The sequence below is a fragment of the Halictus rubicundus genome, chromosome 2, assembly GCF_050948215.1.
Source record: "Halictus rubicundus isolate RS-2024b chromosome 2, iyHalRubi1_principal, whole genome shotgun sequence".
Lineage (NCBI taxonomy): Eukaryota > Metazoa > Arthropoda > Insecta > Hymenoptera > Halictidae > Halictus > Halictus rubicundus.
Window position 1 is genome coordinate 13,220,726 of NC_135150.1, and position 27,980 is coordinate 13,248,705.

The 27,980-nt window shown below is 35.5% G+C and overlaps 4 protein-coding genes across 9 annotated transcripts; 2 read left to right on the forward strand and 2 right to left on the reverse strand.

The window, feature by feature from the left end:
- Nucleotides 1-591: 591 nt before the first annotated feature.
- Nucleotides 592-8,790, reverse strand: Ragc-d (Ras-related GTP binding C/D). Of its 2 annotated transcripts, none has more exons than XM_076805401.1 (7): nt 8,671-8,790; nt 2,129-2,280; nt 1,641-2,047; nt 1,424-1,560; nt 1,204-1,346; nt 949-1,097; nt 592-858 (listed from the first exon to the last, which is right to left on the reverse strand). In XM_076805401.1, the coding sequence occupies exons 1-7, from the start codon at nt 8,740-8,742 to the stop codon at nt 659-661; spliced, it is 1,260 nt and encodes a 419-aa protein (XP_076661516.1). In that variant the 5' UTR covers nt 8,743-8,790; the 3' UTR covers nt 592-658. The 2 variants fall into 2 exon arrangements, with proteins under 2 accessions (XP_076661516.1, XP_076661517.1); XM_076805402.1 differs by lacking the exon at nt 8,671-8,790 and adding an exon at nt 3,121-3,158.
- On the forward strand, nt 3,175-8,916 carry LOC143365321 (uncharacterized). Its single transcript, XM_076805396.1, has 4 exons — nt 3,175-5,232; nt 5,308-5,406; nt 5,481-5,640; nt 5,700-8,916. The coding sequence occupies exons 1-4, from the start codon at nt 3,362-3,364 to the stop codon at nt 7,578-7,580; spliced, it is 4,011 nt and encodes a 1,336-aa protein (XP_076661511.1). The 5' UTR covers nt 3,175-3,361; the 3' UTR covers nt 7,581-8,916.
- LOC143365325 (cyclin-dependent kinase 2-interacting protein-like) lies at nt 7,900-10,146 on the reverse strand. 2 transcript variants are annotated; one of them, XM_076805404.1, is made up of 5 exons: nt 9,942-10,146; nt 9,570-9,793; nt 9,344-9,452; nt 9,003-9,226; nt 7,900-8,714 (listed from the first exon to the last, which is right to left on the reverse strand). In XM_076805404.1, the coding sequence occupies exons 1-4, from the start codon at nt 9,970-9,972 to the stop codon at nt 9,030-9,032; spliced, it is 561 nt and encodes a 186-aa protein (XP_076661519.1). In that variant the 5' UTR covers nt 9,973-10,146; the 3' UTR covers nt 7,900-8,714; nt 9,003-9,029. The 2 variants fall into 2 exon arrangements, with proteins under 2 accessions (XP_076661519.1, XP_076661518.1); XM_076805403.1 differs by having other exon boundaries at nt 7,900-8,909.
- A 2,040-nt stretch (nt 10,147-12,186) lies between these two features.
- Nucleotides 12,187-27,722, forward strand: Mdu (mitotic spindle positioning protein meduse). 4 transcript variants are annotated; one of them, XM_076805406.1, is made up of 5 exons: nt 12,187-13,072; nt 22,412-22,549; nt 24,979-25,424; nt 25,865-26,030; nt 26,957-27,722. In XM_076805406.1, exons 1-5 carry the CDS (start codon nt 13,061-13,063, stop codon nt 27,059-27,061), a joined length of 867 nt encoding a protein of 288 aa, XP_076661521.1. In that variant the 5' UTR covers nt 12,187-13,060; the 3' UTR covers nt 27,062-27,722. The 4 variants fall into 4 exon arrangements, with proteins under 4 accessions (XP_076661521.1, XP_076661520.1, XP_076661522.1 ...); XM_076805405.1 differs by lacking the exon at nt 12,187-13,072 and adding an exon at nt 17,372-17,867; XM_076805407.1 differs by lacking the exons at nt 12,187-13,072; nt 22,412-22,549 and adding an exon at nt 24,452-24,869 and having other exon boundaries at nt 24,952-25,424.
- Nucleotides 27,723-27,980: the final 258 nt, after the last annotated feature.

Here is a 27,980-nt window from a genome sequence, read left to right on the forward strand (position 1 = left end):
ATGTTCATATAGTAATCTCAATCGCAGTTTTTTAATCGAAGTAGCGTTTCAAAATTTACCCCCGTCAGGCTTACCTATTCCTATTCCAAAAGTAATACACAAGACGGATTGGTGTAGAAACAGGTAAAGAAACTTATTTTCATTCTAAAATTGATTCTTATATAACCTGACTAGTTTATAATTGCATTACGGAAACATGTTTTCAGTTCAAATTCCGATTATCCTTTGCCCAATGAAATTACTCTAAGTGAATACGAACAAACATTTTCATACATACGTTGGTATCAATTGGAAGAAAGTATAGTTACGTTTAGTATATCTCCATATATTTTGCGCCGTGAAATGAAAGATATTATTGATGGTATTAATAATATTTAATATTTAAATACATAATTATGGAGAAGAAAGAATTTCGTAGTAAGTTATGGTATAGAACTGGAAAAAAAAACACAATAGTTTCTGGCAAGAATTAATGATTGTATTAATTTCTTATTTTAGACAGTAATATAATATATAAGGATTTTTACATATATATATATATAGTGACATAGTTTACTTATCAGTAAGTAAAAAGAAAGTGAAAAGAATGTGTATGAAAAAGATATCTCGCCTTCTACTATAAGGGTTAAATAAAAATTCAAAATATTACATACGGAAGTTAACTTTGTGCTATTACAACAGTACCATTTTGTCCCATGGTTCCACTTTGTGATACTGTAGGAGCATTTGAAGTTTCATTTGAATTAACGGGAGGAGTTGAATGATTATTAATATTTGTTGATGCTAAAGCCTTATTGCGTAATTCAAAAACTTGTTGTATAGCTTTTCGAAAACAAAGAAAATTATAATCGATTACCCCTATTAACAAAAAAAAAAAAATGTAAGTATAGAGCATATACTACAATGTATCATTAAGCAATCGTTGATCTACCTAAATAAATGTATTACCTTGTCTTTCAAAATTGTCCTCCCTTAAGATACAAACTAGGGCTAAGAATTTATTAACTTCTCTCAAATATAAAATTGTTCCATTATTTAGTTTGATTAGACTGGAACTCTGACTGTCGAATGCTGCAGCCTCTAAATCCTCTCTTAAACTAAAATTTATACACATTGTCTTTTATAATATAATAAATTAATAAAATATAATAAAAACACAATCAGAGTGTATTCATAAATATAAAAAGATTTTTAAGTACATACCCATATATACAAGATACATCGATAACAACATCAATCATGTCACAACAAAGTTCATAACTTTGCATATCTACAGGAGAACTATCGGTTGCAATATAAATTTTAGACACTACATCAAACAGAAATGCTTTTTCAATTGCAGAATTCTGCAAGACAAATCATTCTGTACATTGCGAAAAACCAAAAAAATAAATACTTTAAAAATACTTTATGTCTTTCTTACCGATATAAGTATATTAAGTAAATTTTCTAGGGTTGGTAATTGTGGTATTAACTTTTGGACAACTTTACTAAATGCCTCAAATATACTGTGATCATATATGGATGTTAAATGAAAACTGAGGTGTATTTGATCACATCCTAAAATACACATAATTATATATTAATATATTTAATGCTAAAAGAATGTTTCATAATTTTTATAGTTACTCGTTTTATACCAGAATCTGCGAGATCATCATTTGCTCTAGTATGTATATCTCTTTGTGTTTCCATTTTACAATCGTCGGTTAAACCGTCTACTTTATGTATGAACACTTCGAATCTGATAGCCTGATTAACTTTATATGCTTTTGTAACTGTCATGTGAAGTTTATTAAGTGCTTCCATATAATCATCCTGAGCATCAATAACAAAAACTAATGCTCCGCAACCACCAAATATCATATCACTGTCAAAAGTAGGATCAAAGAAGTCAATTTGCCCTGGAAAATCCCAGATTTGAAATTGAACAAAACTAGAGTTACTTATATCATCCTTAATAATTTTATTTGTGCTTTCCAAGAATAATGTTTCATTCGGGGACATCTTATGAAAAACTACTTTTTGTATTGATGATTTTCCACTCCTGAAACGAATATTGATATTATACAAATCATAATATATTACAATAAAAAGTACTGAAAATATTTCTTGTATATTTTAAAACCTTCTGAGACCCATTAAAAGAATTCTTGGTTTTTGCTCTCCTGATAAAGGATCCATGGATTCTTCTGTTTCCCCATCAAATAATGCATATCCAAAATCTTGAGGAAACGAACCTACATCGCAAACACCTTGATATTGATCATCATCTTCATCCTGCAATAATAATATCATAATATAACGGTTATTTTCCGAATAAATAGAAGTTTTCTAATGCATATTATTAGTTGAACTTTGCATACATTTATTTTGAAAATATACAACAATAATATAGACAACAAAATGTCATAAGACAATTTAAAATGAATAAATTCATTCTAGTTACTAATAAATTATAAAAAGTATCATATTATTGAGTTGGAAATCGTTTATCAGCATATGACATGGCCAATTAGTATCAGTACAGTCATTTGAGGCATCAGTATGCTTACCATATTTGTGTTATTTAAGATGTTTTATTTGTTTAAAGTGTCTATTATGAAGTAGACTTTGTATGTATAAACTCTCACAGTATTACAATACAATGCACACTGTATAGAATAAGTACATTAACTGCGATTAAAAATTAATGTAAATGAAACATTGATTTGTTTTTCATTACGTGGAACAGTAATAAATGATGTATAACAGTTAGTTGACACAGTATCAATGTGAATGACGATTATTCTAAAATACGACTAAGTTGACACATAAAAATAAATAATTCACTCTCTATGATTCAAGCCTCTCACACGCACACGAACACACACACACACACACACACACACACACACAACTGTAAATGAAAACTATACGTCACGGAAAAATGACATTATAATAAAAGTATAATAAATTTGATTTTAATATAAATCCATAAACGGATGAAATTATTTAAATATGTGAACTAATGTAATGAGATCTGAAGTTTTGTCATGTAATCACTGCACAAGTATTTAGTTCCAATTGTAATATTGAATGAAGGATACGATGAAAATAGACATAATGTGAACTACCAACCACACGACTAACATCGCAATGACGTTGCCGCCATTTTCTGTTCCGTATTTGCAGCAGACTTCACGTCCCTTATGTGTTTCTATTTGCGCGAAAAACGTGTATAGAGAAATGGAGTAAACGCATATTGTAAAGTGATTTTACAGGAATATAATCGTGCAAAATGTTATTGTAAAACATGCAATTGATCTTTATTACTCTGTAATTACATTTCATGAACCGATAAGTCAAAAAAAATAGTGATATGGCAGAAATTTCGAATTCCACTGTGTTTACAAACGATGCATCCACTGGTGCTTCCGATCTTCTTCAACAAGCGTTCCAGCAAGTTGTTGATGATGACGATCACGACAACGAATTTGTTGCGTTTTTACAAAACGACGACAATGACTCAGGAACTATTCATTTGACTGCGGAACAAGCGGCAGCCTTGGGTCTAACCTTCGAGGTGAATTCGAGCGAGGAGGTTATGTATCAGCAAGATCAAGATAATGTTGGTTCAAATACACAAGAAAATGTTCCTACGAATGATGACATTAACGTACAGGACCAAACAGTGTTACATTCTCAGGATTCTATAACAATTGGTCAGCTAAATTATCAGCCTGAAGAAGTACAAAAATCTAACAACGACGATTTGATTAAAACAGAATGTATAGATTTCCAAGAGTGGCATATACAAAAAGTTTCTGAGGATGGACAGCTTCAAGACCAAGTAGTTGAAAATGATTTGTCATTAGATGAAATGAATTTAAGTAGTCAGAGTCGAGAATCTCAACAAATAATCGAACATCAAAATAATCTGCTTCAACAGAACTCGGGTACGCAGACAATAGTTTTAGAGCAACCTAAGGTACACACGATAAAAACAGAACTATCTCATGTTAAGAATATTCATGAAAATGATGTGCAATATACAATCGATGATAGCATAGCGCAAAATCAGCTTAATACTATACCTAATTCTCAGGCACAAATATTACAAAAACTACCTGTTATTTTGCCATCATCGCAATTTATTATAAAACCTGCACAAACTATATTAAAATCAACTAAAAATATTAGACTACTTCAAGGTTCGAACAAACTTACTAATGCAACGGTAAATCAAATTAATGCAGTACACTCACTAGGTGCTGCGTCGAATTCTAATTCTGTGCTACTATCAAAAGCTACATTATTGAATAATTTACCATCGCAAATAATAAAAGCTACCCCCATAACAGCTCAATTATTAAATACCACTGGAATATCAGCACAGTTATTAAATACTTCTCAGATTATAACTGGTGCTTGCGAAATACAGAGTCAATCGGTTGCCTCACCTCATATTTCTAATGCAATAGTAAATACTACTTCTGGAGGAACACAGAACCTTGTTACTTCGCAAATACGTTTGTCACCTATTGTCAAAACGTCACAGTCTCTTCAAAGAGGCAGTGTACAACAATTTTTAACTCCGGTGCTAAAAGGTGCATCTACCGTGCTTCCAAAGTCTAACCAAATTATAAATAATACAAGCGTAACAGCAGCTATTCCTGCACAACTATTGAAATCAGTTCAAATTCCTTCTCAGTTACTTAAACAAAAAGCTACAATTGGTAAGAAAACAACAGTAACAGGTGGAATTCCAAAAACAACAATTAACTCCAATACACCAGTAGTTCTTAGAGCTGCATCTGTGGTGAAGACTCAAGATTTAAAGGCAACAACAAGTTCCACATCTATTTTAAAACCAACTCAAATTTCTTCAACGCCTATATCTATTTTGAAACCTCATGCGAAAATTGCATTTAACAATTCTACTAAACAAAATATAACTATTTCGTCTCAAAATATTGCTAACATCTCTAATAATTTACAAAATGTATTGCAAAAGACACCTGTAACGCAACAAAGTGGTACATTCGAACCTACCAAATCGATACAGAATGATGTTGTTAAACAGAAACTTAATTTGGTAGTAAATGGAGCAAATTTGAAAGTAAATAAAAAAGCTAAAAGTACTCCAATTAAGCCTGTGACAGTTGTAAGTGACTCTGCAGATGTAACTAAACCATTAGGTTCTAGTGAAAATCCAATACAAATAGTTCAACAAGGTCAAACATTTCATAGGTAAGTAGGAATATCTGTGTACAATATTTCCAGTACTTTCTTCATATTATCATGATGTTTGTATTTATATTTTAGTATGCAACGTCTGACACCAACACAATTGAAACAAATCGCACATGTTCTGCAACAGCGTAGTCAAGAAACAACTGCTTCAAATGAAAGAGTTGTATATAGGTGAGTATATCATATCTTTTTCTCACTTATGTATTATTCAATATTATAACTGAGTGATTTGTATATGAATTCAGGGTTGTATTCCCTGAAGAACTTGATTTGCGAATCAGGAATCCAGGAAATTTACTGAAAAATCGTGGTGGGAAAAGAGGTAGACCCAAAAAGAGTGCTATTAGACCTTCTTTGCTTCCCAAACCACCATTAATTCCTGACGAAGAACAGGAAGAGCTAAAGGTAGATCTCGTTTACTAAATCGTAAATATCTTGTACTAATATTCTAACATTTACTCTAGGATGAAAGAAAAAAGGTTGTCGCGAGAACAAGGTCTGGTAGATTGTCTCGACCACCTAGACATATGGTGCGAGATTACAAACATTTACATCACTTAGACTTCTTACAACCTGATTTGGATGATTCGGATGGTGGTTATAGCGATTATAATACAAATAATGACAAGCTTGAAGAAGAAGAATCACCCAAAGAATTACTAACAGGACTAGAAGTACCAAAAAGAAAAATATCAGATCACTTTAGGTGCCCTACATGTAATAAAATATATTTAGGACGCACTCGAATGGCAAGGCATTTTGAAATGCATCCTGACCATGGAAGTCCTGAGCAATTACCTCCCCCAACACCTGAACCCGAATTAAAACAAAATGGAGGCCAAGATCCTTTAAAACGTAAAGGAAAGAAGCGTGGCCCGTGGGCTTACGTCACACCGGAAGCGAAATCAGAAAGGCGACAAATAAAATTGAGAGAAGCAATTTCCGTGTGCGAGGATCTTGAAATAATAAAAATAGCTGCGAAACCAGTACTTAACGCACAATCATTATTTGATTTATTAATACTAAAATCCGAGAATAATGTAAGAAATTTCTTGAACGAATTAAAAATATTAATGGGAAAAATACGAGAAAAGGCTGGAGTTATGTTAACACTCGCAAACAGCGATAAAGAATCAAACAAAGATCTGATTGATATCAGTGAAGAATCACTTTGTGATGTGTTAGGCTTGAACCCTGGTTTGTATACGATTAATAACGATGCTCTGAAAAAGGTTGACACACCTGCTTGTAACACTTATGAAAGTTCAGAACCTCCGCTTAAACTTCAGAAAACAGAAAATTCTGAGGATGCTAAAGAAAATATCGAGGAGCGAATGTCTAGTGGATTTTCAGAAAGTTCAGATCTTAGTGTTTCAGACTTCTTGAACGACAGGAGAAGTGAACCTGTAACAAATCCTACTTGTCCAGAAGTGTTATCAGCTTTAACATTGATGAGAAGAAATCCCAGTCCTGTGAATTGCACGGAAAATAATAAGACTAATAATGTGTCAAAACTGTTAATTTCGAATCCAGAGATTCAGAGTCAAATATCAGATACTCCTGGATTTCAGAAAGTTGATATCACTTCACCTAAAGTTTCAAATTATCAAAAAACGGAATCTCATAAAGAAAATTTCACGAAAATTGGGAACGGTCTAGGATCAACGTACTGTAAAGTGGAAGATAACTTAGAAGAAGCGTTTATAAAACTGGAATCAACCGAACAAACCTTCGTTAAATTAGAAAATAACACTATGGGAACGTACCCAAAACAAGACACTCCAAATTTTGAGAAAATGCAAAATGGATTAAGTAACATGGAAAATGGATCTCAAAATTTTGCTAAAGGTTTTCAGAAACTAGTATCCAAAATAATTCCTATTACATCGTCGGATATGAATTGTGTTAAAAGTCAGTCAGCACCATTAGATACAAGTTCTTGTAAAATAATGGCTACTACTTCTGGATGTAAGATTTCAGACAGTATACCAATTCTACAAGATACAGTACCAATAATTTCCAATAATTGTGATACTAGTATATTTGGTAGCGCAGAAAATTTAGATATGTCTAAAATAGCTCAATACGATCATATTGCACATTTAGATATTTTAACTACGAGTGGCGTGATAGACAAAAACTTGTTAATCGATGAAAAGTTGGTTGAACAGTTGCATTTAGTAGATCAATCGAATTTAGTTGACGAATTAGTGTCCGAACGATTAAAGAATATAATGCCGGATAATATATTGGAAAATAATTTGATACCTAACAATTCAAATTTAGATACAGAACTCGACTTTGATGCATTAAGTGAAGAGTTCAATAGGAATACTAGAAGTTGATTCTTGTATGATTGTGTGCAAGATGTTCCTAAACAAATTGAAATAATGTGTATAGTGTATAAAGATACTGAACTTAAACAATTATTCGGAATTGTATATGTATGCATATAAGTACACAATGGTGTAGATATTTTTTTATAGAATTTTTGACAGTATCGCAATCAATATATTATAACTTCCATATTTGAACGAACGATATCAATATTAAAATAATATAATATCTTATATTCTGGTACGTGTATGTAAATAAGACTGTTTCTGTTATATTTATTATGTACAATATACATATATGTCTCATGCTAAAAAATGATAATAACGTAAAGAAGCTTTGTTTTATTCAATAAAATTCAGCATGAACAAATTTTTCATTTGAACACATCAGTGTTTTTCATGCTTTAGTAAACGATTTCCATAATCGTGCACACAATATTATTAATAGTTTCTTGCAAAAAGAACTTACAGTCATACGTAAATGAACCAGGAAATAAGAAGCTAGTATAGCTAGCTTAAGTATAATAAAACATAAATATAGGAGTTTTTTGTAATTGTAACTTTGCGTAGGTATTAGTCATACTGTCAGTTACAAGTATGTTAACGTGACTTTAGTTACAGTGCTACAAAGATGATCATGCACAAATTATTTTACAATACATTTTTAACTTTCTAAATCTGCAATTGCTTATAATCCTTTTTTTTAATAGGACGATATCAGTAAATTACAGTGAGTTTACAGATCAATGAATAAGAAAAAATTTATTTATATTGTATCAATAATTTCGTTACAGATGTAAATGAAAACGGCAAAAAACGAAAATGCGGTAACTTTGAAGGTTAAAAGCAATTATTCATGATTTGAAAACTATCAATTCAGCTTTTATACAAGTACCACAGCATTGAGAATATGTTAAACGTCAATAAAATAATTCCATCCACGTTGTTAAAGCATTTATGTACAGTGGATATTACATATTAATTTTGTATTTATCTGTAAATATGTATTATACGTGTATAAGAAGTTATTGATATGATTAAATGTTAATGGCACTAGTAACTGTTAGATTAATTATAACTAATCACAAAATATACTAACTTTGCAGGTTTGGTTCCTTGTATCGAAGATACATTCTTTAGAATCTGCATTTGCAAAGAAAATATAGCACATTTGTACTTGTCTATATTTGTATTTCTTTGTGATCTCAGGTACCAATTGTAAACAATTTCATAGTGTGCTTTGGATTCTGAGTATATGTATAACAATTCCATATTTTCTTTTTTTTTTTTGTGAAACTATACAGATGGTATTTCAAAAGCCACAAATAAATGAACATTCTATTAATTTTTGTTTTATTTCAATAGTTGTAAGTTATTGCGTACAAAAAGTTAATCGTAAAATTCAAAATTTAAAATTACAAAAATACTCACCACAACATGTACCAACAATAACTACAACTATCTATGCCCAGTTTCTATCAATAATGATTCCAAAAATATCGTTAGGCTTTCCGGTAATAACGGTTGATGAACCCAGGTTGCCAGACACAACATTTTCCAGGACTCTGAGTACCGATGAGCTACATTTTCGAAAATTTTACGTTTTATTTTGGCTTCTTCAGAATACATGCTAAGTATTAATTTTGCGACGTTATCTGTCAACACAATTGAAAGTGATTTTAATTTAGCTTGTTCGAAATAGTATGGATTACTTGATTTTGAAATACAATATATAATTTGCTATTCAACTATAAAAAATAATTTATATGTACCAAACTTAGTAATAGGCCATGTTGTAAATAATTTATCTGCATCTTTTCCTAAGGACGTTGTTGACTTTATTTGATATGTAATTTCAGCAAGATTTTTTACGACAGCATCCTGGAACAAAATAATCATATAAAGTTCATATGACATGCTTGAGTAATGGGCAGAAGACAAAAATAGACAAAGTTCCACATGTTATGGTACATTGTATATATCTGATGTAGTCATTACCAATGAATCGCAAACATGTTCTAACTTGTCACACAATTCTTGTAGAAGCTGAGAATAGGATGTACTCTGCCTTTCCTGTGTTATATCCTTTAGTAATGCTACTCCTTGTAAATGAGCTGCGTTCCACTGTTGTATTGACGCATGAATATCTGCAGCTAAATCACGTATGTGTCGGGCCGAACCTACCAAGTTCTTTCCTTGTGTTGATTTTGCTGATTGAATTTCTACAGTGTATGCAAATTGAAATATCAATTTTTATTACACATTAATTTTTACTACCTAATGAATTAAATGAATAATTTCTTTTTGTTCCAATATGTTTCTTATAATACAGAATAAGTGGTAAACATTTAAAAATTTTGTATTACTTACTGCTGACTGGAGAAAATTGTTCTTTAATCATTTCAGGGTTTTTGAATGTAATAGAATTGAAATGTTTAATATGCAAACATGTTATAGATAAATAAGAAGAACCATTAACATTTAACAATTATATAATAGAGATATGAAATATATTTGGAAGTACCCATGTGTAATCAAAGCTACAATAGAATGATAAATGTCAGATTCATATAATCTCAAATACATATGTAGTTATTACGTGAATGCGAATTTCTATAGTATATAGTACACGATATGAATATATAGAAACTACTTTTTTTTGTTTTACCTGTACATTTAGGGTTCAGAAAAAGTAATAATAGAATTTATATTTAAAACAATAAGTTCATACTTGGTGCAAATGCTCTATTATTGATTAAATAATGTGAAATGAAATAATATTTTAAACAGGAGGCAACCAATGACAATAATGCTTCTGCTGAGAAGCTCGAACTGTACAAAAGGTATAAATGGTAAGTATAGAGGTAACAATATAATTATTTGTATGTTGATTTGGTTAGGTTAAATAAACAGAATATTGTACAAGATTTTTTATTACAAAACAAGAATCTCAGTTACAAAATTCTCTGTGCATTTGTAAAATGTACATATGTTAACAATTAATAGGATACAGATGGCGTGCATGTAAAATACAAATGGCGGATCTTATCACATTCTAATCATACATATGTATATAGATCCACCTAATTTGAATCAGTCTCTGTTTGAACGAATTTATTTGAATTGAATAAACTGTTTTTTTTTGTAAATATATTAACATTATCTATTATTTTCAATTTTGAAACATAATTTTGAAAAGTAGGACTATTTATATTGGAATATGAATGATCAAGCTATAAAGTTAACACATGGAAATATCAATTAATTTTAAAAAATTAGAGATGTTTGCATGGTTTTAAATGATTTAAGAATATGCTGTAATTTTACATATAAAAAGAAACCATTTGATTTATTAAAAAATTTACATTCATATAGATATTGTAAAACGTAATAAGTTATATATTGTATGATTATAAACAATATATATATTGTCGATGATTGATTTATTGTTGATTATATATTGTCATTATATTGTCGATGATTATAAACAATCGCGAAATATGTTAAGTTTGGTATATTTGAACATAATTAAATGCAGATTTTAGCTAATCTATCATAATCATTCAGTTCTCATATCATAGGGCGGGGAACAGTGATTACGCTAAAAAAATAATAGATTAATTATCAATACATTTATTACTATTTTCTAATACTTCTCAATAGAGTCCAAGTCGACTTGATTAGAGCCTATCCTGAATGATCAAAACTTTTAGAACTGAATAATCAATGGGTGACTGAATCATTAGGTACACAATTTTTAAATTCTTTCTACATTTTGATAACTACAAATTGCAAATATACATATAGCAACACTGTATTTTTCGAATTCTGACTCTAATATTTTGATCACTCACTGCAAATACATAATCATTTTCTTATGTTTAAAAAAGTTAAAAATGCATTAAAACTAAATAAATAAAAAGAAATAAATATTCATATTTTGGTGAATCCAAAGACGGTAGGAAAGATTCGTTCCATCGATCGGATTGATAGGTGGGGGCCCTAATAAATCACAGTGGGAAAATTCCGGATCATGAAATATTAGTTCGAGGCATACATTTTTTCATTAAAATCAGTTAATATATATGTTATATATCCCTTTTTAAATATTCATTATCCTTTAAAAATAAGTATAATTAATATAGGCACAGTTATTGTTACCCCCACAGTAATTGGGGTCCCTTACCCTAGTTATTCTCTTTCAAAGAGAACGATCGAATATTACTCCCTGTTTGCTCAACGCTACTGTTAAAAATCGGACATTTTATATGCAACAACCTAATAAATAGAACAACAACTTTTATTCATATAATGCTATTTCCGAGGAGTATTTCGTACAAAGATATCTAAAAAACAATTCTATACGACTTTGTTTAAAAAGTGTGTGTAACACATTTTGCACGTACCCTTACCAATTGCAATTTTTTCAAAATTTGTTTGCCCGTCATTTGGTAGATCAATTCTTCTAATTGCTAAAAAAAAAAAAGTCATGTCGTTTGGTCGGATTTGAAAAAAGAGATACCGTTTTGAATACTTTCGTGGGTCAGTGTATATATGTATCGAAGCCGCGAAGAAGTTGAATTGTTTTATTAGAGGTTAATATTTTGATGTGGCCGGTTGGGATCGAAGGTTGCGGCTGGGTCGCGGTGTCGTCGGCCCGTAGCTTTTGTTCGGAGAACGGCCAGGGGAACGACAAGGTTACGCAGGCAAAATGGCAGTCGTCGAACGGGGTCCGGCCGCGTCTCGATCATAAGCGTTCTCGGCCCTGTTGAAAATTACAGGAACGCGAACGGCAACTGGTGGCGACACGGATGAAGACCGTGGTTGGCGGCGGTTCGTCGGCTTTCGAGGTTCATCCGAGTCAAATTTCGAAAGAGTGTCCTCCCGGTCGCGGTGTCCGCTTCCATCGCGTGTAACGAGTCTATATCTCCTGTCCAGGGAAGACGGGTGTCCCCGTCAATCTGGTTTCAGGCGTGATCCGTAGCAGAGAGTCTGGTGATCGACGGTGAACGCGATTCCACGGTCGACTCCGTACGCTCCGTAGATCGTAGATCACGCGCCAGCCGGCGTTGAAATCACCTCTGAGCAGGAACGGCGCGGCGCGACTGTCCCGGACTTGTGTGCGCGTAACGGAATCCGTTGGATATTTCTTCAGCGACTTGGAAAAAGAGAGGACCGGTGAACCTTTTCGGGCCGGAGAACAAATTTCCCGTGACGCCGATTTCGAGCGGGGAATCGCACAATCAGGGTCGTACACCTTGTCGAGGGGACACGCAGCCGCCTCGGGAGAACCGAGAACCAGACGTATCCAGCACAGTGACGTAACTATACGCGGGCATGATAATAGATACGGACGTTAGCCGGCTGCGTTCACGATCAGATAAGAGGATCGAAATTCTGCCCGGTATTCGGGGATCCGTGTCGGAAGCGGCGCTCGATAAAACGTCTAGTCAGCGGCCGGCTCTGCGTGCGAAATCCCGGCGGCAACGATGAAAATGGAGGTAAGTGCACGAGAAATCACGGATCAACGACGGAGAAGAATCCTGTTCAACGGGTATTTACTGCCGTTCGCGGCCCCGGCGCGACGCGATCCCCACGCCGACGATTCGCGTACGATACGAGTGCCGGAGTCAGTTTATTTCGACGGTGTAACACCTGTCGGCTCTCTGTCAATATTTATCCACGGCACGCTGTAAATTACGGTGCGCCGAACCGCCTTTCGGACGATCAACGGAGAGGCGTCAACGGGACCTCTAGTTGCCGCGGTACAGCCGATTATCGGACCGGTCCCATCTAATTATCAGCAACCGTAAATCGCGTTTGCGAAACCGTGTGCTTGAAAAAAAGATGTCACGGCTTCCACGCCCGCGATGCTCGACGGAATTGCTCGATCTCTAATTGCCCGCCGCGCCGCGCCGATGCGATGGCTCGCCGAAATCAGATGTAACACGGGCCCCAAAGTGTATTCGCCCGGTGATCCTGAAAAACTGGTCGGACGGCTATTTAAATGGCACACGGCTTATTTTTTTTTTCCATTGACAACATCGTCGTACTTTTCGCTGCCTCTCGGGGAAAATCGAATTTTTCGTGTGGTTCGATTTCGATACCATCCACGTTTGTTTTCGTTTAACCCTCGGACAGCGGACCTTTTTCACAACTGTTACAATTCAGCGATGTTCGAGACCATTCGGACTGTTATTTATCTATTTTATTAAGCATTCTTGTAAAAGTACATCTTCTAGGCCCGTTCATTTTTCTGTTGTTCCTAATGTATCATCATTCATTCAACTTAATCGTCAAAAAGTTGAATAATTCAATAGCGATTCGGATACTCTGGGTCAAAATAGACGAAGGGTTAAAGAAGGACATGGGTAAGGGCATGATTACTGTGGGGGTACCAATTACTGTACCTATATTGATTATACTTATTTTTAAAGCATAACGAATATTAAAAAAGAGATTATTATTATTATATTTATTTATTGCTTTAAACTATATAAGGTTTAAATATTAAATTTTTTCATTCGATTCAGTTAATATGTATGTTATATATCTCTTTTTTAATATTCATTATGCTTTAAAAATAAGTATAATTAACATAGGCACAGTAATTGAATCCCTTACCCTATGTTTCTTTTGATATCTTGTACTGAACATCGGAGAATTTATTTTGAATTTTGATTTCGATTCTCTTCGGAGCGCTTGTAAAAAATTATTGAACTTACAGAGTTCGCTAATATCACATATCACCGTTTAGCATGGCGCGCATAACGTAATTAGTAAGATGCATGTTTTAACACTTATCTGTATAGATTAGATATTGTGCGTGTATAATCTAGATTAAATGCCGGTTCGCACATGCTAACGTGACAGTTGTCGCTTAGCATTTTTAATGCAGGATTTCAGTTTTGTCGGATGAAGGGAAGCAGTGGGAATTTTCTTTTATTTTCGAATTAATCAAATCTTTTTTTTTTAGTTTGTTCGCGTATCATTAGAAAATACGAATCTTCGCTCGAAATTTGAAAAAGAGAGATAGAGAGACAGTGTTAGAAATCGCGTAAGAAATTTCGCATAAAATGATAATGTTATACAGCGTTAATTATGTTGGTTAAGCTTCGACATGTGGGCAAACGTAATCCGAATGCAAACTCGTGGCTGGCTGAGCAGCAGCCCGTACGCGTACGTGTTCATAATGGAACCGGTATCACAGATTTTTCAAAGGATATATACACTACCTCTCAAAAGTATCCGATCACTTGTTCGATGATTAATGAACTTGACTATATCGGCGAAATGGAATGCAATTCGACATGCTGCTGCAATCAAGAGACAGCTTCACTTTCGGGTAATTCAACTAAACCATCAAAAAGCAATTAAAAATCGAGTAACACTTCAAACGAGTTCTGAATTCGTGGTCAATTACTATTTGCATCAATAAACTCGTACAGCGAATGCAGTTATACCTTTCTTATTGTTGTGATAAATACAATTTAAATATTCCTTGTTCTTTTGAATAGAACAGAAAAAAATAGCAAACATCCAATGAAGATACGAGGGAGTGTATGTGTATTATTGTAGACATAATGTCAATGCATAATATATTTAGAAGTAATAATTTATGGATTTATAGTATTTATACGTTTTTAAAATACGAGAGAATATGTATAGTAACAAATGACATCTTCGCTCCGGTCTTACTGTAAGAAATTTTGTAATTGATAAATTGAACTTGTTCCTCAACCTGGTTTTTCGAATTTGCGTAAGGATCTTTTTTGCGTAAAATCACCTTCAAATAATTAAGAATGTTATTTGCTGTAAAATCTCCATATTTATTACTCGTTATACACATTACGTTGTTTTGTTTAATGGGACAGGAGATATAATAAAAATGTGTAAAAAGTGGAGCCATCTCTTCATTGCTGCAAATTCTTTCAACATGGCTGATACGATAAAATAGCGATTCGGTGAGCCAAAGTAAATAAAAGTATCGATATTTTGCATAGGACTGATCGTGTGCAATGAACTTCGGAATTTCTTGTTTCTTTTTCCTTATAAAGTGCAACGCTGCTGAATATGTTGAAACATATTTTGAATGGTTCGAGCCCACGATCGCACCTAGGACCCTGGTTTCGCGGCGTTCCCATAAATTGGCCGGGTTTGAATATTTATTAAATTCCAGTCGCGCAATTATAACACCCGCAGCACCATAGTGTACCTACACATACACGCGCGCGTCGTGTTTCTTGGCTGCGTTCGATGCTGTTCAAACTTAATTACGTATATGGTATGTGGGTCGTCGCTGTTGCCTTTGGGATGGTTAGTCTCATTTCTGATGCTACTTGTCAGGTGTTTCGATGCCGACTATAACAAAGCGACGCCAGATGTTACGTTTTCTAGCTGATGACGATGACGATCGCGCTATTGGCTTCGCTTGAGAAATATTTTACGTGCTTCCGCGCGGATCGGTTTGTTGACCCTCGATCGACAAAATCAGTTTGACCCGTAACTTTGCATCTTTTGTTGCAAGTAGGATAAGGGACCCAATTATAATATTACAAAGAATATGAAAAAAGAGATGTATAACAGACTAACTGATTTTAATGAAAAAAATTTAACGTCTTAACTTAAAAGCCGGAGAATACTCGGGTATTATAATATAATACACACTTTTACAAAATAATTGTTAAGTTAAGAGGTTAATATTCATGTAGGTACAGTAATTGGCACCACCACAGTAATGCAGATGTTTATGCGTACTAAAAGTGTTTTGCATTCGTTGCGTTTTTTTTTCTTACCTTCAACCAGTGTCGCCAAATGAGGGGAGGGAGCACGAATCAAGGGGAAGACGTTACTCTCTCTCTGCCAGTACCATAGTACGCACGACAGAGACGAAACGCGTCACGTGACCGGGCCGCGGCGGAAGTAGGAGAAATTAGAGAGGGGGAACACAAGTCTTGACCTGGCGACTTTACCTTCGACCCCTCGCACTGCGATTTATTTTACGACTGCAATGATTAGAGCTTCTTTGCCGTTTATAATTCAGTAGAAAAAAAAATATACATTGTATTCTCTAATGACCAAAAGTATTGACTGCAATAAAATAGAATTTAATTTCAATTTGAAGGAAATTAATAACACGGCAGATTCAAAGTTTTCATCGCGAGTCTGACTCGATGTCATGCGGCAAGGGGTTAATCATTTTAAGAGGTCGAAAGTAATGGTTCGATACTCTGGAATTCTTTTAATCTTTCTACTGCTTCAAATTGCAGCTAGTCGTGTTTACAAATACATCAATTCCGCAGTGTAGTTATAGAGCATGTAAATTCACCCCTGTGTGCTGTTACCGTCAATCTGATCCTACATAGATATTCTACCAGATTTCTTTGTTACGATGTTAACACGTTGCATAGATTCTATGATATACATTGTCAGAATTAATTGATTTATTTACATTTGGACGCGGTTTCACAGCCAGTAAATTCAACGATTACATAAAAGATGCGGGGAATCCCGCAATTAAGATTGAGTTTCCAGGTTTACATACTGTTCACAAAATAATTAACACGTTTGTAATATCAAACATTCCAACTTTTTACTCGGACAACAGATTCGCCTATTCTGACTATCACTGATCCTCTAAATCTCAAACTACTTTCTTTCTCTCTCCATCCATAAATCTCTCTTCACAGCTCATTTATCAAACGATCGGTATTATCGATGTTGTTAGTGGTTCTAACGGACACGTAGATTCGAAAATTTCAGGAAATGGACGGGTCGCGAAGTGACTGCTAAAACGGCGATAACATGATCCATTAGCGTTCGGCTAATCGAGCATGCGATCACCCGGTCGCTGGTGACGTTCGTTAAAATGGGAATCGGAGGCGAAGTTGAAAACCCGGGATCGGGAACAACTCTCCCTCCGCAGCCTCGAAATTCGTCGATTTATCCTTCGTCGAAATCGAGCGTGTCATCGCGGTGGAATTTTAAGTCGGTCATCATCGTCGCCTCGCGGTTGGAAACCTGTGGCGGGGTTCACGAAAGGAAGGAGAGGCAGGAAGATCCGTGGCCCATTTTTTTTAGAAAGGAAACAGGCACGGGTTACAGTTAAGCAGCCGGTGCTAGACGGTTGCTCAGTTTTCAATGAGCAGCATTCCGGACTGTCGGACGACCGCAGCTTCGCAGCTCGCCGGCGAAACCCTTCGAGGACTGGTTCCAATAATATTCGGTTCCTACGCGGAAGCGCGGACGAAACACCTGACCGAATCAGCCCCCTTCTGTCAGCTGCGGAACAGCCAGGTTTCTATTCCTCCTTCAAAGAATCGCCGTGGAACGCGCGGCGCACAGTGGTCTAAAACGCGAAATTTAGTGACATTTTGGTGTAACTTCTAAACTATTAAAGATATCGAAGTGATATTTGGGGTGTAGAATATTAACAAGTAATCTTTTTTAATGGTGCGTAATGTACCATACTTTTTGTTTATTTAGTAGCTTTTTTTACTAGTTTTTAAATATATTTACACATTTAACAACTTTTAGAAACACATTCAACTTAGTAAGTATATTATTCCTCTAAATTTTTGAAAAATCGCTTTTTAAATAAAATTTGGTTTAGTGCTTAAAGTGTTTTTTAGTCGTCAAAGAGTCCCGGCGAAGAACCCGAGAACCTATGCGCATAGCCGCACGGACGCGGGCGACTTTGAACAATAATAACTTGTGATATGGGACGAGATGGGAAATAATTGTGTAGAAGAAAGTATGCTGAAAATACTCCATTTTGTAAAATTCTTTGATCTCGTATGATACAGAAGATATTCTTTGCGAAGTCTTGAGAATTTTGAAAATTTTCTACATTGCATTTGACATAACATGTTCAATACATTATGAATAGTAATTTTTAATCGACAATAGTAATTTATAGCTTAACGATAAACCTTTCATTAAAAAAAAAATTGGAAGGAAAATATTAAAAAGGATCGTCAGGGCATCTCAAAGAAGAAAAACAATTTTTTCCATGAGAAAGGCTATCAAAACTTCAAAACTTCCAACTTTAACCGTTTATTACAATAATAGTATTTATTAAATTTTATTAATTTTTTCATTTTCAAGGTTGATGGATATTTAGAAAGCAATAAGCATTCAACATAAATCAATATGAGACAGTTGATTTTTTGGCAAAATGTCACTAAATTTCGCGTTTTAGACCACTGTGCAGCGCCGCAAGTGCTGCAAATATAGTGCTCTCTTAAAATTCGCGAACTTCGGGACCCGGAAGTCGAACTTCTTGCGTTTCTTCTTCGACGAGTTGATTCGAACTCGACAAAGTAAGGGAATAGATTTATCGGACAAACGATCTATCGGCCGATCAGCATCGATTTATAGGTCATCATCGAGGTTCGTCGCTTCAAAGGGATGCCAATTAAGAAAATTTCGAATTCAGTATTGCAAATGTGGTACCAGTGGGTTGTTTTTCCGATTAAAGTCAGTTCGAACATAACGTAATTCTGTCTACTTTTATAGGCTTCTTTATGTCCTTAATTTTGTTACTCATATTCAATCTACGAAACTAGTCCGACGTACGTCGTGTTTGGACTCATTTTAATCAGAAAAATCTGAACATGCCACTGGCACTGCATTTGAAAAGGTAAGAGAAAAACGGCCGAATTTGGAATCTTCTTTATTGGCACGATTGCCTTTTTTATTTGCGGCAACTCTTCGTCTCCTTCCCTCTGGTAGCCTTACTGTTCTTCTTTGTCTGCTGAGATAATATAGAGAAAATATAAGCTTTGTACTATTGAGTTCGATCTAGCATTAAAAAATAATAAATTTTATGAGTGTGAATGATAAAAAGTGTTATTCTAAAAGTACCATAGCTGCTTCAGGCTTCGACAAGAAGTTAAAGGATATATTTTTCCGGGTAATAATGATAATCGATTTCGCAATAGTCTTTTAGCACTTTTAAGCCAGACAAAAGCAAATAAATAACTAGAATACTTAAGAGTTGGCTCACGCGAAAGAGGATGTTAAAATGAAAGGCAGGAGAAAAGTAAAATACAAGAAAAGAAATTTGACTCGTACAAATCAAGATTGTGTTGCTCTGGTACGTTCTTCGTTACGATACACCTAACAGATTAATTCTTTACTGGTCGATTAGCCGATGAATCATCGAATCATCGGTAAAACCGACAATGAACTAATACCCGTGAGTTGTGCCCGTGAGTACATTAGTCATCGAATTATGCTACTGTTATCTGTGAAAACATCATTCAAAAGATAGATCTCTTCGAAAATCCGAAGATCAGCAACAAAATTAACCTTGGCCTGTATTCCGTCTATGGAACTCGATCTAAAGTGGATGCTTCCATTTATATGACTATCCACTAGACTGCGGATCATTATGCAAAATAAAAATTGTCTGCATCGATCGCAACAAACAGAAACCAAGTAGAATGTTATTTCTTCACTTAATAATTTTAATAGATGAGGATTAATATATTGACACTTAAAATTTTTTCTTTTAAATTTAATATACTCAATTTTACTATAAACATATAAAGATTAATTATCTCTGTATCTGTCAGCGACACGGTTATGAAATGAAGAAAGTTTATCGCCCCCGATGATATCGATCGATAGCAACTGATTGGGAACAGTCAACGGAGAGAAGTAGACCGGTTATACGCGGTAACGAAGTTTTATGCGAATTTACATTGTTGTGCACCGTTAAGTCTGATCTAGGTTAGTAAATAAAGCAGTTTTCCATGAAAACAAAATTTTGCTAGCGTGAACGAGGGGATCAAGATTGTGTTATTGTGATCGCATGTCGGTCGTTTCAACTGATAATTGGGTCCCTTACCCTAGTTTCTATTGTTTTCGAAATGAAAGAAAAATTCAATTCTCTAAATCAGTCCATGAAATTTACATTTGCGTAAGCATTTGGACTTGACAGTAATAGCAGGGAAAGTTACAAACCTGCTATGATGCTAATAAATAAATGCTACTCGTTCTTCTAGATCGATTCAGCTTATCTAAATAACGAGCTAAACGACCACTGCTATGCGAACGGAAGCCTAATTAACCTTGCAAATTAACTGTAAAATTTCTTATGGATCACTATGTCCAGCCTAGAACAGGTTAATAGTATGGCGGTCGCGTTCAGCCAGCTTTCTGGAATTTACTTCCCGTTAGAGGGGCAACCGACGCTATGCATCATCGGGCTTGATTTGAATTCGATTCCTCACGTGGCTCATATTTTGCTTTTTCGTTTCCGTGGGACGCATACCGAAAAAAAAGGGGAACCGGCATCGCGTCACGTGCAACGCGAGGAGTTCGTAGACCGCGGTTGCATTCAGAAAACCGGTGTTTAGGTTGGTCGCACGGCTCGCGTTGATGTTAGAATCGAGGTTCAGGGGTCGGGTTGCACCATCATTAATTCAACATTCTGAAACAGTGGCTTCTCTAATTACGCGGGGCTGCGCGATTGTGAGCATCCGACGTGCAGCAGCATTGGGAAACGACTCTCGGGATGGAAAAACGAGGAAACTTGGCTCGTTCGTCTATCAAACGATCCTTCCTCCTGCTTTGATCCTCTCTCCGAAGGCAATCAATCAACTCTAATCCTCGGACAAAGATTCGTGTCTGTTTTATATCACTTAGATCAATGTCCTTCTCATAATTGTTTGTTACCCACATTTTATACTAACACTTTACTTAGCGGCAATTTTCTGGCAGTCTTTGTCTGCGAAAGCAATTTCGTTAATAGTTTAACAAATTATTGTTTAACAGAAAATTATTGAGCTTCTTTTACATACAGCTCAGTCATCGAAGAGCCTATCCATAGTAATAACTAGATGTTTATGCAAAATAAAAATTTTCCACCTAAATGGCAACAAACTGGAGTAAAATAGAAATTTATTTTCTTTCTTACTATGTTTCATAGGTTGGAAATAATATAACAGTATTTTTAAATTCTTCCAATGATTTTACTGTTTTAAATTATACCTACTCGTTTTCGTCATAAATGCATAAAATCCGCTGTCTAGTAATAACTGTTCGAATGCTTCCGTGTAGTATTGTGCACACTTCTGGTAACGTTTGCAGACCCGCTGAAAAACAAAAACATTCCTGATACCGTCGTCAGCTTCTGTTTGGCTTTCCGGCGTCAAGGGGTCACAGTAATTCCCATTCGCGTAATTGTTTCTTTCCTTGTAGATCCTGCGGAGAGTCACCGTGTCTAGTAGCCTGTAATTACGTTGCTTAGAAAACTGTCGCCTCGATAATCACAATTATCAAAACACGACGAGAGACCTGGTGTCCAAAACTGGCTTGCGGAGTCGTTTCCTGTGACATTATAATCACCTGCAGAATTACACGCGGTACAAACTTGTTGATCATAGGAGGTATAGGGCGAGTCAAAAGTTGCCGACTTCTTTTGACTTTGAACTTTCTAAACGTTGATAAAAAAAATCACTTACATCATTCTTGGGTTATCGGTGACATCTCATCGACTATATTACTCGTAGACCAAAAGATAATATGAAATTATTTACTTTCGAATTCGAATGTGCAATTGACGCTTTGTAGAACATTCAGGCCGGACGCTCGTACTGAAATATTAACCAAAAACACAAACCTGCATAAAAGACAATAAAACGTACGTGAAGAATCAAGTAAAAGCAAATAGAACGCGTTCGAAACTGCAGATTAAACGCGATACCGTCGCAAAGAAGCCGACAGAGTCCGGTATTGTTTTGTGATCACACCTCGTATTTGAGATCGACCTCCGTCTTTTCGGTAACCGACTACTAAGCCGTTAACGTGATATAATTTTGTTTCACACGCAGGCGGATCACAGGTTGGAGCAGCTGAAGAAGGCAACGGACAGAATACAGAAGGAGATCGAAGAGGTCACGGAGAGGGAGCACGAGCTACGAAACGTGGGCAGCATTAAGACCACGTCCCACGAGACGGTCGATTCCAAGGTACGCTCGAACCGAGAAGGTACGTGCAGGTAAACACGTTCCGTGGCTCGGCCGTGCTCAAGGTCGTTGAACGAAAGAAAGAAAGAGTAAGCCGGCCGACGTAGTCCTTATAGGGACCAAATGCATCGGGCCGCGTACGTACATGTCCATGAGTGACGAGGACGATTATACGCGGTCGTTGATTTAATGATTCGCGACTTGAGCAGCCGCGCGCGCAAGTCCACGGTCCTGCACGTTGTTTCGATCTTCACTAATCGCGCGACAAGAATTTGTAGGGGAAAAGTTGGATTCGACGCGATTCCACTTTTTTCTTTGGTATTTTCATCTTTATGTACGACGGCGTGTGCTACAAGAAAGACATTAGTCACTTTTCCCAGCGAAATGGACGATGATGAAGGGAAAACGGCGGCCATATTGAGAATCACACAACGCTGATCCTTTTTACCGTTTGCAGAGAAGCGTTTCGTTTAATTATGCATGCGTTTCCCAGGCTGCGACGTATAATACCTTTTGTCCTGTTTTATCTGCCCTTTTAAGCCGATTATCTTTTTAGGGGATAAACTGTACTCGTGAAAAGAAAGTTCCTGAAGAGATTCTGAACGGACAAACATTTCTTAGGAGATTTAAATTGTGCAATCGCGGAATTCTTTTTAAATTCAATTATTTCAGAGGCGAGGCTTCAGATCGAGAATAATGATCTAAGGATAAATGTAAAAAAGACGGTCGTGGTACCGGTTTATCGAAAACTGTCATAAGGAAACTGACATAAAAATGTCGGGCCACGAGGGGTTTATGTCATCAAATCGTTGAAACAGAAATAGTAGATCACTTCGTGGTATAACGCAGTTAATAACGTGGGTCCTTGTTCCTAACTGTCCCGGGGATGGGTTTATTGATGCAGAAGTCTACTTTACGTTCGCGTTCGATGCATTTAAACAGAACGGAACTAATGGGCACCATGGGACAAACGTAAAGTTACGTACCCGCTAAAGGAAACGACAGAAACTTTCTAATGGACGTCAACTGTTTTCGTACAAAATTCCCGTACGTTTCTCAGTGTTTTGTGCCGTGTGTACAAATGAAAACAGTATGTCAGAACTTTGTTTCCATGAATGAGCGGCGAGATGAAAAGAGATTCTAGAAATGACAGGAAGCAGTTTATGTAAGGTAAGCGACCCAATTACTGTGGGGATGCCAATTACTGTGCCCCTATTAATTATATTTTAAAGCATAATGAATATTAAAAGAGAGATATTAAATTTTTTTCATTAAAATCAGTATATATATGTGTATGTTATATGTCTCTTTTTTAATATGTATGATTAATATAGGCTCAGTAATTGGCACCTTTACAGTTATTGGGTTCCTTACCGTAAGTGGCAGCGGTGGTAGAAACGATTGCAACGTTCGAGCGTAAAGTTAAGTGCGAAATATTGTTGAGAAGAGGTAATACATAAACGAATTGATTAAAAACTTAAAATGAAACGAAACTGTTCACCAGAACGCGTTCTTCAGTGTTAATAGACTGTAGCGGAGCGAGTTCCTTAATATTCTTTCGACGGATACGTCGCTTTATGGCAATCAGTTTCGTAATCGCGGTCTCGGCGAAACAAGAAAACGTAAAAGCATAACTCTATCATGGTACAGATAGTGATCGCGGCATGATCGCATGTTACATTTTTACGCCGTTTGATTAGCCCGGACGCGCGAAGTAATTATTATTACGAGGCGAACATGCGAATTCGTTTCTCGAACAGGCGTGTTCCCGTATGCTTTTCGTAACGCTGGCTGTATATCAATGCGAATATCTTATCTGTTGATAAATTTAAGCAAACACGATGCCATTTTCACACGGAACAGCCTTCTTCGCCCGTGACGCGACCACTGCCGCTGATAATGATAGTTAAAAACTGCAGCCCTCGCGGCTCTATGTCCACTGAACGATAACGTACAGTTCGATAAACTGTTTCGGCCTCTGGGCAGCCAATAACTTTGGTCAGGTTTCTTCTGAACCGTTCACTTTAACACTGAAACATTAAAAGTGACTACATTGTGCCATTTTATAAAATAACGAAGACACACTCATTAAGATTATTCACGGTTTCTATTATTAACATTACAGTATTTTATAGTGTTTCGTCGTTTTGACCGGCCCCATAGTGAATAATATTTGTATTTATTTAATAATTAAGCTAACTTTCCAATTTGTTCAATCCATCGAGAAATCCACAATATTCAGAATTCCTTCCATGACGATTCGAAACGTTGCAAAATATCGAAGACCGTAGAGCTGAAAAGTGTTCGAGTTCGGTAGAGTTACGTTTTGCATCTTGCAGTGAATTGTAGGCTTGTTAGCTTGAAATCCGACCTAGTTAACAGTACCGAAATCGTTTCGAGCGAAGAATAACGCGGGTGTTTCTGTGCGACAGGTACGCCGAATGCCTCAAGCTCTGTCTTCCGGTAAACTGAAAAGAACAACGTCGACTCCGCAAATTCTGGAGGCTGTCAATTTGACGCAATCGACACCACCCTTCACGCCAAAGATGACGAACGGAGTGATATCCAGTCGCACCACCCCGACACCGTTGCGTTTCGCCACCGCGCCAAGTCAAAAAGGATTGATGCACAGGTTTCTCGCGACCCGAGGGAAGATCTACAAACCGAAGTCAGCCGTGAACGACTCCCTGACGCCCCCTAACACACCCACGATCGCCCTCAATCCGATGAGCATCAAAGCGTTCAACAGAAGCTTGAACATTCAACTGGAACCGGACGACGAACCCAAGAAACCTCCTGTTCGAAAAGGTTACGTTCCAGTGGAAGAGAAAATCCAGAAGGAATTGCACGAAATGAAGGAGCGGGAAAACGAACTCAGGTGATATATATTATAAATCATAATTATTAATATAATGCGATGCAATTTCCTTGATTTTCTTATATTTAAAATCGCCTCATCTTATATCGGAATAAAATTGTACATGTTGACGGTCGCCTCGGGCTTATCCCCACTGCTACGGGTCACGAATGACTCCGGCATAGCATACGGAGGGTTAATTGTTCGCAACAGAACTTTCAGCTTTATAAAACTGATCAGTCTATTGAATTTTAAAGAGGCATTTTATTTATAGTTTGAAACTACATATGTATTCAAGTTCATATTACCGATATTTGCAAGTTAATTTTGTTCCATCCTTGCGCAATGTTAGTGTCCTTGAGATAAATTGTTATATTCATAACGATGCTTTTGTGCGAACGAAAATTGATGGCTTACGCGAACGTGAGTAAGCAATGAAGTTTAACAATTCGCATTTTTAGATTAATGCGGTCGCAGATGCTGGCGAAATCTCAGCCAAATCTGTTGGACATCGGAAATGATAATGATTCTGACATTTACGACGGTTCGAGTTCGATGAGAAGCGGCACCTCGTCGAACACGTTGAACGAAGATGACGTAGAAAAGGAAAGCAAAGGGAAACACAAGGTAAACACTTTTTTTCAGGATGAACTCGTTTAACACGGACAAACCATCGTTCGCTGTTTTTATAACGCACCGTATCTAATCAACAAGTTCATTGAAACAAACATTAATCAAGGATTGACATTTTTATCCATTTATCGCGTTTCAATGCCTAATGAAAATGTAATGATCATTAACAAGGGACATTACCCAAGAGTCGCGCACTGATTTTAATGAAATTTATACAGGATATAGTTTGTTGAAAAATATTTGACACGTACTTTTTTTTATCTGCAATGATCCACATTTAGGCGGAGAAAATAGCCATCAAAGTTGGTGGTGAGGACCCTATTTTTACTAACATCTCGGGAACTATAGGAATTAGGACAATGATCTTTTTATTAAATTTGTGTGTTTTCTATCAAGAAATGTAGTCATATAAAAAGATTTCAGAAAAAATTATTTGTTTAAACAATATTTTAAAAATTCATCTTTTTCTGAAATCTTTTTATATAACTATATTCCTCGATCGAAAACACACAAATTAAAAAAAAGATCATTATAGTAGACCATCTAGTTTCCGAGATATTAGTAAAAATAGGGTTTTCACCATTAACATTGATGGCTATTTTCACATTTTCATTAAAATCGGCGTGTGACACTTGAGTAATGTCACTTGTAAGTTACAAATTGTGTAAAATGAATCATGCACGAATTTTTAGTCAGTTTTACGTTATCTTGCTGATAACGTTTCATGGACATATTTTTGTTCTAAATCGACTGCAAATTTTTTAACGTCCAAGTGGATGATTTAAAAACTGATAACGTATACTTCAACCAATCATTTCGAATGGCAAAGAAAAATCGAATTGAAAAGAAAATACTGTATATTATATTTTATTGCCTACTATGTTTCTACTAATCTAATAAAAAAATCAAATTGTTTGTAGGCAAATCCAAGACGTCGGAGCACCCTTATAGCGCAATGGGAAAATCTGATAGCTGCGAAGCGGCAAACTAATGATAACGGCAATGAAAATGATTTAAACTTCTGAATGATTTCCACGTACAGCGGAAAAGTGAGAAACCAACTCGATCCTCGCTTCTACTCTCTTCCGTGTTTCAAGTGAATTCTAAAATAGAAAAAAACATTGAAAAACGTGCTGCTAACAAGCCTTTCGTTCTTGAAACACGCATTTTCTTTATGGTGATGCATATCATTGATTCCACTCATGTTCTCGATTCGCAAAATAATTTATTTAAGACTATAATGAATATTTATTCAATAATGGAAGAATTACCTGATTCATTATATGTTGTATTTAATATTTTCTTTTAAAAGCTTTCAGTATTAAACAAAAAATAACTACAAGAAAACACTAATATACATATTCATGCATAGGTAAAAATGTTGTTCTTAAGAATTACAAGCATATATTTGATATATCCGCTTGTTAATTGTAATATATATCTTATTATATACTATGCATACACATGGAAGCGACTGATAAATTTCGTAGGTCCCATTTGTACATGTGGCATGTATTATGTATTAAGTATTACGATTTATACGAGCAAAAATATGTTATGTACTTAATTAATTGTAAAAAATAAGTATATATTTGATTTACTTGTATATGTGATAGTATAGGTCCAGTAATAATGATAAACAAATTTGTGCAATTTTTATGGAACTAATAAGATACATGTCTCGAATATCGTCTTCTCTTTTTTCTCCTGAACGAATTTAGTATGAAAGTATTTTAATTTCGTTTCATCCTTATGTATATTTGAATGATTTGTAAGCATTCGTTTTCGGAATCCTTATGCAACTGTTTGAATTTGAATTTAAAAATGTTGGTCAATAATTTAAAAAACTATATTTTCTAAAAGTTGTATTATAATTCTAATACTCTGCCCTTTCCTTTTTACAACGCTATTCCTTCACGCTCCCGCCACGGCCCGGTCACGTGA

Bases quoted from the DNA above. Each gene is read 5' to 3' on its own strand.
- LOC143365321 (XM_076805396.1), top strand. From the start codon at position 3,362: ATGGCAGAAATTTCGAATTCCACTGTGTTTACAAACGATGCATCCACT. The intron at 5,233-5,307 runs GTAAGTAGGAAT...TTTATATTTTAG, and splicing joins CAAGGTCAAACATTTCATAG to TATGCAACGTCTGACACCAA. The intron at 5,407-5,480 runs GTGAGTATATCA...ATATGAATTCAG, and splicing joins AATGAAAGAGTTGTATATAG to GGTTGTATTCCCTGAAGAAC.
- Ragc-d (XM_076805401.1), bottom strand. From the start codon at position 8,742: ATGTGCTATATTTTCTTTGCAAATGCAGATTCTAAAGAATGTATCTTC. The intron at 2,281-8,670 runs GTTAGTATATTT...TTATTATTGCAG, and splicing joins CAAGGAACCAAACCTGCAAA to GATGAAGATGATGATCAATA. The intron at 859-948 runs GTAATACATTTA...TTTTGTTAATAG, and splicing joins GGACAATTTTGAAAGACAAG to GGGTAATCGATTATAATTTT.
- LOC143365325 (XM_076805404.1), bottom strand. From the start codon at position 9,972: ATGATTAAAGAACAATTTTCTCCAGTCAGCA. The intron at 9,453-9,569 runs GTAATGACTACA...ATTTTGTTCCAG, and splicing joins AACATGTTTGCGATTCATTG to GATGCTGTCGTAAAAAATCT. The intron at 9,227-9,343 runs GTACATATAAAT...TTGTGTTGACAG, and splicing joins ATGGCCTATTACTAAGTTTG to ATAACGTCGCAAAATTAATA.
- Mdu (XM_076805405.1), top strand. From the start codon at position 17,712: ATGAGCAGCATTCCGGACTGTCGGACGACCGCAGCTTCGCAGCTCGCC. The intron at 22,550-24,978 runs GTACGCTCGAAC...TCTGTGCGACAG, and splicing joins ACGAGACGGTCGATTCCAAG to GTACGCCGAATGCCTCAAGC. The intron at 26,031-26,956 runs GTAAACACTTTT...AATTGTTTGTAG, and splicing joins AAAGCAAAGGGAAACACAAG to GCAAATCCAAGACGTCGGAG.